Source organism: Phaethon lepturus, unplaced genomic scaffold (assembly GCF_000687285.1).
Source record: "Phaethon lepturus isolate BGI_N335 unplaced genomic scaffold, ASM68728v1 scaffold10070, whole genome shotgun sequence".
In the NCBI taxonomy this organism is placed as follows: Eukaryota; Metazoa; Chordata; class Aves; order Phaethontiformes; family Phaethontidae; genus Phaethon; species Phaethon lepturus.
The window spans coordinates 1,664-12,865 of record NW_010512572.1 but is presented as its reverse complement, the minus strand read 5'-3'; the positions used below and the strand labels follow the sequence as shown (position 1 = coordinate 12,865).

The following is an 11,202-nucleotide window of genomic DNA, read 5'->3' as shown; positions in this document are numbered from 1 at the left end:
TTCACTATAAAAGATGTGTTTAAATGATAGTGCTTGATGTGGCTGAGGTCTGTGAAAGGAGAAGAGCTCTCCTTCTAGCTCCACGTTTGTTCCCAGATGAAGCCTTGGTCCTGCAAGGTGGAGCTGCGGGATCCCTGCCCAGCGCTGCTCCCAGCTCGGCTGGTGCAAATGAGGCGGCAGACTTACCTCTTCCAAGGGGATTTATGCACTGACACTGTTGGCCTGCAAGGCCTCTGCAGTAGCCTACAAGTTAGCAGCTTAAAAATTAAATTGTGAGTTAAATGCTCATGGAGCAAGACAAGGGCAGTCTGACCCACAGTAGGCTCCGCCATTGGTCACTCCCCAACTTGTCCCTTACTTCCTCTCAGCCTGCTCTCTCCACTTCAGTACTCTCCATGCCCTCTCTAACACATTCCCACCTTTGATCTTCCATCTGATGTAGTTTCAGAGGACCAATGTTTCTCAACTTTTTTTTGATATATGAAACTACGCTTGCACCAAAGGATGCTGAACTCCAGTACAGGCCATGTATAGACATAGGTGGACTTGACTTACGGAAGGTCTCAGCTAGACTTGTTTCAGACCTCAAATGGCTTCACCACTCAAGAAAGAGGAATGGAGTGATGAGAAGCCATGCCCTCAGCTCGATCTTGGTATTTGCCTCAGATATTACTCTCTTTTTCCCCTGAGAGTGATCCCAAAAGGACAGACACCACCATCACCATTGGAGACATCAGGAGCAGCAATGCCACAGTCTCTGCAAATGGTCCAGCCAAGTCCATGTGTCCAGAGTGAGACAGACGCAGCACCGTACAGAGCATGGTCAGCAAGAAGCGAGCTGGATGGCAGAGGCTATTCTTGGCTCCAACTCAGATATTTGTTAAGCTAATTATAAGACAGATGCAGCTGATCTCAATTTCTCTGGCATGCAGCAATTCCCTGCCTCCCATATCAGACAAGCTTGCTCCAGGGAGGAATAATTAAAATGTGCAGCTAGAACAACTAGATTTGATCCACGAATGTGATAAAACAAGAGCAAAGGCTTTGATGACCCAAGATTTGGGCAAGAGAGGTCAGACTAAACCGTAGCAGTTTGCTGCTTGCTTAGTTACATCCTTGCTGTGCCACGTGGTGCTGTAGCTTTCACAACTGAACATATTTTCCCAGTTTGGATGGCAGGGAATCCCCACAATCAGGAGGGCCTGATTTACCATGTGACTGATTCCTGTCACTTGGGGTATTTTCAAATCAATTCAAAAAGTGGAAATGGACCACTAAGATTCTGTGGAAGCCAGGAGCAGGGCAGCTGTGCGATGAAGGACAGATATACTCAGTATCCCAAAGACCAGAACATCTGCTCAGCATAATCCAACTTCAAAGGAGAAACTTATTTCTTGCTTAAAAACACACCACCATTACTATAAAGCTTTATTACAAGTACTAAAAGTCAGTTAGCAAAACCCATGTTTTTTTCACACAGAAGATGCTCAAGAAGATTAATAGCTCTTTTTAAGCACTTGACACTCTCCTTAGACATGGCTTACAGAGCAGCAGCTGAGGCTACCACATACCTGCCATGGAAGAGGAAGATAAAGAACTGGGGTCAGTTACACCTGTTTTGGGGAGCATCACAAGTTAATCAAAATGCTTATTAGCATGTTACTACTGCCTGGCCTCCAGCAGAAACAAATGAAAACCCAATGAAATAGCTAAACCAACCAATCAAGTTAAATGCAAATCAAGAAACTAATTGGCAGCCTGCCACATTCCTCTCAGGGAAGCTTACTAATTAGCTTCCACAAGTGACTGCCTTCAAACTACCTGCTGGAGGTGGTCTCCACTGTCTGCAAGTAGAGGATGCCAGACTGTGCCGTTTGCCCACCAGGGCAAGAGAGTGGGCTCTGGCAGTAGTTGCTGGTGCAGATGTCACACAAGGTCTCACTACAGCTGTAGTCCCTCCTGGTTCAACCATCCCCAACCTTCAATCAGGCACGTTTAAAAAGTAGCTACATCTCCTTTAGATAACTGCGGTCTTTCCAGAATTACTTTTTCTGCATACCTGTTTGGATTTTTTTCCACCACTCAAATGCCCTAGGCCCTCACAGGGGAAGATATGAGGTTGTTTAGCCTGGAGAAGAGGAGGCTGAGGGGAGATACCATTGCTCTCTACAACTACCTGAAAGGAGGTTGTAGCAAAGCAAGTGTCAGTCTCTTCTCACAAGTAGCAAGCAATAGAACAAGAGGAAACAGCCTGAGGTTGTGCCAGAGGAGGTTTAGATTGGAAACCTAAAAGGAACTCCGGTTTTGATGCAGAGAGTTTCTTTGAGATTAAGGCTATCATTCCACTATGTGTATGTACAGAAGCTTGCACCAGTGTAGTTCAGCTGGCTACTATATACATGAGAATAAAGATGAGTGCTATGTCAATGTCAAGCTTGAAACCACAAGTGAAGGAAATAAAGAGAAGTCACTTCAGATGCTTCAGGAGAATCAGGAATGAGGTACCATCAGTCCTGTTTACCCTACTAGTGTGACTACCCTGAGTGTAGTCTCATGTGAGGTAAACCTCAGCTTTATTTCTCATCTTGATCCAGCCCCTGTTTCTGTGGGCAATGGCTGCTCTTTGGATGAGCCTTTAAATTTCAACACTTACTTCGAAGTTAGCTTAGAAGCTTTACACACTTATTGAATAGGTTAAGGTTTTCCTCTTTACACATCAGGCATTTGCTAAGGGATGCCTGCAGTCCAGGACCTTCTGGCATGTGAAACAGATCCAGATCTCAGACAAGATTAGTGTGTCAAATATTCTGCAACTTTAGTGCAAGTGGCAAAAAACTAGCATCATGTTAAGTAGAAGCCAGAAGGTGCTACTCCTGTAACCAGACTCGCTAATTTTATCATCAACATACCCTGTATTAGCTTCTAGCATTTATTACTTAGTGTCATCTATTACATTTAATCCAAAGTCAGAAGTTTAACAGGGTAGAGGGTAGCATGTATTTTCATGCCATTAAATAAGAGCTTCCAATTGCATTGCATGCAAATGATGTCAAGTCCCATCTCTTATGACCCGTTTTATACTAGTCTTAGGCAAGAAGGGTCAGACAGTAGTCATCCCCTGCTAGAGCCACAGTTTCAGCTTCTTTTTCCCATGACATATTTTAATCCTCACACATGTAACAATCATCTTGTCAGTGGCAGCCATGGAGCCTGTGCTGTATTCTCTCATTAATGACTATGTGTTTAAATACCCATCAGTCCTGGCCACAGCAGTTACAGACTAACATGAATAAAAACAGCATTACATTCAACTTGCAATATGTAAGTGTGTTGAGCCCATGTCCAACAGCGAAAGACAAATGTGATGCCAAGAATTTGCATGGTATACAACTTTCTGATCATATATTAAAGGAAGACACCATTTAGTTTCCCTACCCATGAAGGAGTTCCTTCACTTCAGTAAGCTAGGAGGGCAAGGGTAGGGGAGGAGATGGCAACTGTGTTATTCATTAATAAGCTCTGGGCTCACAGCATCTGGTCTGCCTTCATATATGCCATAAGAGCCATCCATGACAGATTAATTTTCTACAAGATGGACAAAACACATAAGCAGTTATTTCAATATACTTTATTTTAAAACAAGTAGGTCACAAACACTAAGCTTAGCCCATTCTGCCATACACAAGCTACAAATACTTGTTTGACAGCTCAGGGTCAGTCTTTAGTAGCATACATGAAAAGTGAATAAAAATCCATATAAAACAATATTCAAATAGTTTCCATAGGAACACAGATAATTGTGACCCATCTTCTAGTCATTTTTGTTGCACTTATGCCAAACCTAAACCTTAAAAAACACACTTAAAAACTCTAGCAAGAATTAAGTTAATGGTCCCCCAAATGCCCTAAATTCAATGACTAACCTTGCAGTTAATTACTAAATATTACCTATACATTAATACTAGCTGAAGCACAAGTCGCTGGATATTCAATTCCGCTTTCCCAGGCACAAGAAAATGGCAGACTAGCAACATCCTGCTCCTCCACTTCAGCTAGGAACCCTTGCTCCTTGATCTGCTGCATTAGTTGCCTAGAAAGACAAAAAAGAAAGGGAAAAGCAACAGTCAAAAAGTGTTTCACTATGATGTGCCAGGCAGCAGCTAAGCAAAGTACTTTTTTACTGCCAGGGAACATAAGATGAACTCTTTACTCATCATCTGCAATATTGACAAAGGAAAAAAGAAAATCAATGCACAGTCTGTACAGGTCAATTGTGGCTAGCTAGGTTTTTAGGCAAGTGCCAATACCACGCTGGTTTCACCATTTCTGTGTAGAATCTAGAGCCGCAAAGATGCGCCTATGTAGCTGTAGCTACATCTGTAAACCACATGGTATACAGATTTAATGACTTGGTGCTCATTAGTTCAGAATTTCAGACCTGTGTCACTGACTATCCCTTATCCCACATCCTCACCTTCCTGGGTAACTTGAACCAAGTAAAAGTTGGGATGACAGACTAGGAATATAAGGGAGTTGACCAGTGAGAACCATGTAACTCCCTCCGTACTCAGACAGGAGTTGTACTAAAAGACAAGCTCAGAAGAACTTCAGTTGACTGAGTTTTTGGACTTTGTTATCTTAAACTATATGCAAGGCAAGAAGTTGCACTACTACACAGCTCCCCATATACCACTAGCTTTTACTTAGAACTCATCCTGTCCCTATATAACTTCCAGTTATCTAGCCACAAACCTAGTTGTATACTTTTATATATGTAATTACAGTCCAAAAAGCTTTTGCCGGTGCTAGAAAGGTCTGCACCATAACTGAGGGGATGTATCGACGAAGTTAAGAGCCAGCTTATATCACAATTTTCTTGCCAACAGAAAATGCAGGTCATGTAGGACTGAAGAAGGGCTGTAGCCTTGCATGGTGGTTGTATCTGCATAATGAAACTCAGTATGCCTCAGACTAAGTATTACATTTTAAGAGAAACCCAGTGCTATAGTGAAAAAGCTCCTGCAGAGCCATTTTTGGTTCAATTAAGACACAAGCATGGAGTCTTATGGGAAGTCTAAAAGCTTCATTTGATTTGAGGAATGCTTCAACTGACTGGAGGTTTCACTAAAAGAAAGAAACAATCCAAGCCTTCTTTAGAGAGGCTAGGCTAGTAAAAGAATGGAGGAAGCTTCCTCTTATGGCACGAACTCCCCTGAACTTAAGCATTTTCAGTAAATTTGAAGGCAACCCAATAGCAAAATTAATCATGCTTCAGGGTAATACTGCTGCCTAAATGCTGTCAGTTTAGTAGGCAGGCTTCAGAGGTAAAGGCTTCCTCCTACAGGAAACCCCACTTTTAAAGAAGATGCAATCTCTTAACCTGATTGCACAGAAGAACAGCCAGGTTACTTTAAACTACTGTTTAAGGTGGAGTTTCACAGTATCCTTGTACTCAAGAGGCAGTCCTGCTTTTTTTGCTTACCTGTTTTATTTCCCATGGAGATCTAGCACTCTGCACTGAGCAATGAGCCAGAGCTCAACCTAAACCAAGGAACAGCTCTCAAATAAATAGACAGATCATATTGTGAAGCAGCACTGTTGAGTGTTCCTGTCTCCTGCAGTCTATCAATTTAGAAGACAGCATACTATTAAAACTGATTGACTGGTCTCTAATTACTGGTCACAGAAGCTAACTGTAAAGAATCTGTAATGATTCTGTACGTTATGCAAGAGTGAAAAGCCAGAAACCCAGGTGAAAAGACTCCTAACATTACCCCTTTAAAAGCCTGGAAGTGAGTTGTCATGGTTTAGCCCTAGCCAGCAACTAAGCAGCACGCAGTTGCTCGTTCACCTCCTGCCCCAGGCAGGATGGGGGGCAAGACTTGGAAAAAAACACTCATGGGAGATAAAAACCAGTTTAATAGGACAGCAAACAAAGACAAAATAATAATAATAATATTACTGATAAAGGAATATACAAAACCAAGTGGTGCCCCATGCAACAACTGCTCAACACCTGGTGATCAATAGCCCATCCCTGAGCAGCGATTCCCACCCCCTAACCAACTACAGTTTATGTACTGAGCATGCCATTATCTGGTCGGGAATATCCCTTTGGGTCAGCTGTCCTGGCTGTGCCCCCTCCCAGCTTCTTGTGCACCTCCCCACTGGCAGAGTGCAGGATGGTGAAGAGCCCTTGAGTATAAGCACTACAACTCCTTAGCAACAACGAAACAGCAGTGTGTTATCAACATTATTCTCATCCTAAATCCAAAACGCAGCACTATACCAGCTATTAGGAAGAAAATGAATTCTATCCCAGCTGAAACCAGGACAGAGTTCATCACAGAAAAGGATAATTGGTAGTGTTAGGACTGTTTTAAGCACACAGCAAAAACCTTCAGAGGTATTACCTTCTTCTACACCACAAGAGGTTTTCCAAGAGCTACAGCACCAAAACCCTGTTAAGGGGAAGCCAACTGATACGAGCTGTTCACTACAGTCATCTAGCAAAAGCACTGATGCATCAAGATATGCAATTACTAACCATGCTGGTCTTGACATCACATAGTGTATTGTTGGCCGCTGGAATCCATTGAAAGTAGAAGCTGCTGCCACAGTGTAGGCCCCCATGTTTTCAAACAGGATCCAGTCACCAACTTGCAACTCTGGCATGTTAAAACGCTCAACAATACGGTCTAGGCCATCACATGTTGGTCCCCATATGCTGCAAGAATAGCAGCTGTCATCTGGTTTAGGCCGCTAAAGAAGAGAGTTGAGTATAATTAGTCTGACTATCAAAAAAGAGCTTCCAAAATAGCATAATTAGTGTAACATTCCACCTCGCAGAGAAGAGGCAGAAGAGCTGCTTGCAGGTCCTTCTCTACCCTTGGCTTTGAAGTAATTCCACTGCATGCTTCGTAAGTCAAATGCCAAATTCTGGCAACATTGAAGGGAGAGTGAGAATTGACCTCTGTGACAAAGATTCTCTTACATCCACGATATATGACTAGTGTGACACTTCTGAATGAGCATACCTTTTGCAGAACTGGTTTAACATGTGCATGATCATACAAGATGCAGTTGAATGATCCATAGACTCCATCATTCACATAGTACATAAGCGTTTTGTCATTTGCATCATCTTCATCTGGAAGAAGTTGAGATACCAGTAAGAGAATGCTTGGAAAGAAACAGACTTGTCTAGAATTAAGATTAGGTCCAGACTTACATACCATCAGAACCTGTTTGCTCCTTTAATACAATTTTTTTTGCAATGATGTTGACTGCCAGTGTGAATGCTGATGCAACATAGTATCTTCCTGGCTCTGCAATAATATTTATTCCAGAATCTGAAGGAAAGTATTTATCCAGCGCTGGGTTGATTACACTTGTGATCTAGGGAAGAATCAGTTGCCAATAGTAGTACATCAGCAGTTACTCCGCTGCTATTTTAGAGTCTGAGATGACATCAGACTTTCATGCTCACAATGATATACTGGTCAAACGTATAATAACCATTTGCATGTTGTAATCTCTGTCAACTGCCTTTGCTTTACTTTCCTATTCAAAGTTTTGCTTTGGATTAAGTTCATACAAAGCAACAAAAGCAGGTATCACTTGCAGCTGAAAAATTTAAGTGACCAAGCAGCTCATGTTTGAATCTAAAGGAAATCACCCCTCCTAGAGTCATTAAGCCAACATTAATGTCCTACAAGTCCCCACAATTCAACTTGTATTACTAGTTTGCTTGTAGTTCTGCTAAATCATGCAATATACCCCAACCTACTGCATCCCCAAAAAAGTCATCTCACCGGATCTTAAGAACACAGAATGCTTTGTCATCACCTTTGAAATTCAGTTGCCATCATGAACAGAGTTATTTCCAAGTTCTGAAAATATCAGTGATTAAGCTGCCTCCAACTGCAGCATGACTGCATTATACCATGGAGCCCAAGAACAACATAATTTGCTCTTGATGCTGCATGTAAGCCAACAGTACACTAGGAGAAGCCAGCCTTCATTAAGAGGCATTACAAGTGAGGTAACATTAGCAGCAAACTCACTTTATGTAACTTATTTGCTGTCTCCTTGTGTAAATATGTAATATCATTCAAGACCACTTTAGACTGGCAGGTGTTCCGACAGCACTGCTCTAAGTGGAAGTCCTATTAATACCTATCCACCTTCCATCTTCTCAAAGCAGCACTATTTGTGTGAAAGCAGACTAGAGAACTGATCAATTAAAAAATTATCTAAAACTTAGTTCTAAACTACATCAACTAGTTTGCTACATCAATGCTCATGTCATCCAGAAGACCAGTAGGGGGGAAAGGTAGTCCTGAACCCAATTTGGGAGCACCACCAATACAGACAGACTTCCAGCCGATACTGTACTCCAGACTATACCAGTAAGAATCAAGCCTACAATTAAAACCTGCTTTAAAAGTTTAATTTCTCTGCACGTTTATGCAGTCATTTAGCTATGTACCTAAATGTGTTCATCTAATTTTAAGTCTTCAGATTAATTCCCCTTTCTTCCTCTAAATTCAATTTCTGACCAAGCACACAAATACTTACAAGTGTCTGCATACCAATACAAAAGCAAGATTTTGTTTAATCCACATCAATATTCAAAAAGACTCCACAACCTGCAAAGTTCTTAGCAAAGCTATACCTCTTCAAATTTAAGCTTGACATCTTCAGAGCCAGGGAAACCACCACCAATATCAAGCAGATACATACTGAAGCCAAGTTCAGCCTAAAATGAGATTAACAGCGACACTGTTAAGAAAGCAGTTCTCAGTTTATCATTCTAGCTTAAAAAGCAATATGAAGTAATTTCATTAACAAATGGAACAGAGTTAACTTGTCATGTTCAAGTAACAGTCACTTGAGTTCGAGCTGCTGATTTTAGCACATCCATAGGTGAGTTTTGCAGAACTGTTCAAAGTAAGCCATCATGGCCTCAAAAAAGGGCAACAACATGAAAATTAGCAACTTAGCTAGCTTTTAACCCTGTAACAGTTTTACACTTGCTCCAGTTTTGCCACAACAGTTGAGCTTAGTTTTAGAGAAAGAACTAGACTTACTCCCATATCAAACACACAGCGGGCATCAGAAATGGCTTGAACAAAAGTCTCTGGGTCTGTACAACCACTTCCAACGTGGAAACTACAAAGAGATACATGTCAGTTGCTACTTGGTAAATTAGTCAAGAGGTTTATATAAAACTCAAGTCAATATATGCAAAGGCATCTATTGTCAGGTAGACGATTTAAAGAAGTATCAATTTAATATGACCATATCTTATCAACTCACCTAACGCCAACGATGGCGAGGTCAAGTTCTTTTGCACGCTCCAGAAGAAGCCTGCTAGTCTTAAGTGTAGCTCCAAATTTAACACTCAGACGACAAACTGCTTTAGAGTCATCAGTTGTAATGCGCAAGACTAATCTAGAAATAGGAAAAAATAAGGGTTTAAGTTCCAGCATAGAAGACGTTATCAGGCAGCTACAACTTTAGAATGAGACTGAGCTTAAACATACAAGCTTTCCTGTCTGCCCGTCTTCTCCTAATGTGCTAGTAAACTACACAGGATTAGGTTTCACTGGCTAAAAGTAGGTTTCTTTTATCATAACTTTGCAGCCTATCTTACCTAATGAAGACCAAGTTTTAGATAACAGATGTTTCTGTAACTTGGGAACTCAAGCAAGAATTACAGAACAATTAGCATAACTTACTTAGCTTTTGGATGGGCCCTTGCAACTTTCATTAGTTCTACTTCACTATCAAATGTCATCATCTGTACACCACTGCTGGCAGCATGTTTGATTTGAGATACTTGTTTGCAGGGATTTGCATATATTATTCGCTCAGGAGGTACACCAATGCTCTGTACCAGCTGTATTTCCGTCTAAAGAAAGAACAGATTACACTCGTAAAAGATATTTCTAGATGGATGATCAAACTAATCAGTACAACAAAAGCAACACCACTTGGTTATGCTTAACTTCATATGAACACATCTTGTAAAGCTGAACATATGCTAATGTCACAGATCAGAATACAGTCACAATCTTACCTTACTGGCACAATCAAATCCTGCACCAAGAACAGCAAGTGTCTTCACTACAGCTTTGCTGTCATTACATTTTACAGCATAGAAGGGGGTTACCCGAGGAAGGGCTTTATGCCATCGCATGTGCTTCTTTACAATATCCCCGAGGTCAGCAACATAGAAGGCATCTTTATCATCCTAGAGCAAATACACATCTTAAAGTTACAAACAAGGGATAACAGGATAGGCCTGGAGGTCAGCATTTGAGAAGGAGGTTGTCTTGCAGAAGGTCTGCAAAGACAACTTGTTCCATTAGTTTATAAATTCATAGCATCACAAAATGCAGTCATTTTTCTATCATACTTACAGAAGATGACACTTCATTTATTTTTTGGTCAAGGATATCCTTGGCAGTAAAGCCTTCGTCAAGGAAAGCGAATTCAAATTCTTCACTGCTGAAGCTACTCATGATTTCTGAGATTTCAGGTTTATGTTAAAGGACTGAAGTATAAACTGTTGATACAAAAAAACACATTCATTACTTCATTTAAATTCATACAGATTACATTCACTACACTTAAAATCTTCTAGTCATTATATGATCACATCATGGTCATACAATTTACCATTATGTGATTCCTACAGTGATCGCTAATAGCAGCACAGATTAGGAACTTACATAGATGACAAATCAGATTTAATCAGAACCAAGGAGTCACTCCACAAAATAGTCTTGTTAGCTCAAAGGCAAGTTCTCCTCTGCTCAGCAACGGTATGGTGTACTAAACCTAGTCAAAGAAAAGAAAAAAATCAAATAGATGCTGTCAGATATTATTAGTCCAAGTCCCTGGAAGTTTCCATTGTCTTCTTCATCTCCACATTGAAGCTATTAACATCATGGCTAGTGCCAGTATCGACATATTTACCACTTCTTTTTAACAGCTCTTAAGCACTATTATCGTTTCCAGTTTCTGGGAAAAGGGCTTACATGTTACTACAGACAGAATCTGAGGATGTTACTGACTTCTGAGTAGTAACAACTCTCACTAGGTCAAAGCCAGTTGAATATCTGGATTCTCACTACAGTTCAGACTATGCATAAACCAGCCATGAGATCAGGGCTCTCCTTGAAGTTGCTGTGT

General features: G+C 41.0%; 1 protein-coding gene across 1 annotated transcript; it reads right to left on the bottom strand.

The window, feature by feature from the left end:
- Positions 1 to 3,613: 3,613 nt before the first annotated feature.
- Positions 3,614 to 10,576, bottom strand: ODC1 (ornithine decarboxylase 1). The gene is made up of 10 exons (XM_010287458.1): positions 10,428 to 10,576; positions 10,085 to 10,258; positions 9,744 to 9,916; positions 9,322 to 9,456; positions 9,093 to 9,174; positions 8,678 to 8,761; positions 7,236 to 7,398; positions 7,038 to 7,150; positions 6,548 to 6,762; positions 3,614 to 4,090 (listed from the first exon to the last, which is right to left on the bottom strand). Exons 1-10 carry the CDS (start codon positions 10,527 to 10,529, stop codon positions 3,949 to 3,951), a joined length of 1,383 nt encoding a protein of 460 aa, XP_010285760.1. The 5' UTR covers positions 10,530 to 10,576; the 3' UTR covers positions 3,614 to 3,948.
- Between the last annotated feature and the right edge of the window lie 626 nt (positions 10,577 to 11,202).

Bases quoted from the DNA above. Each gene is read 5' to 3' on its own strand.
- ODC1 (XM_010287458.1), bottom strand. From the start codon at position 10,529: ATGAGTAGCTTCAGCAGTGAAGAATTTGAATTCGCTTTCCTTGACGAA. The intron at 9,175-9,321 runs GTGAGTTGATAA...ATCTCTTTGTAG, and splicing joins CTCGCCATCGTTGGCGTTAG to TTTCCACGTTGGAAGTGGTT. The intron at 8,762-9,092 runs GTAAGTCTAGTT...ATCTCATTTTAG, and splicing joins GCTGTGTGTTTGATATGGGA to GCTGAACTTGGCTTCAGTAT.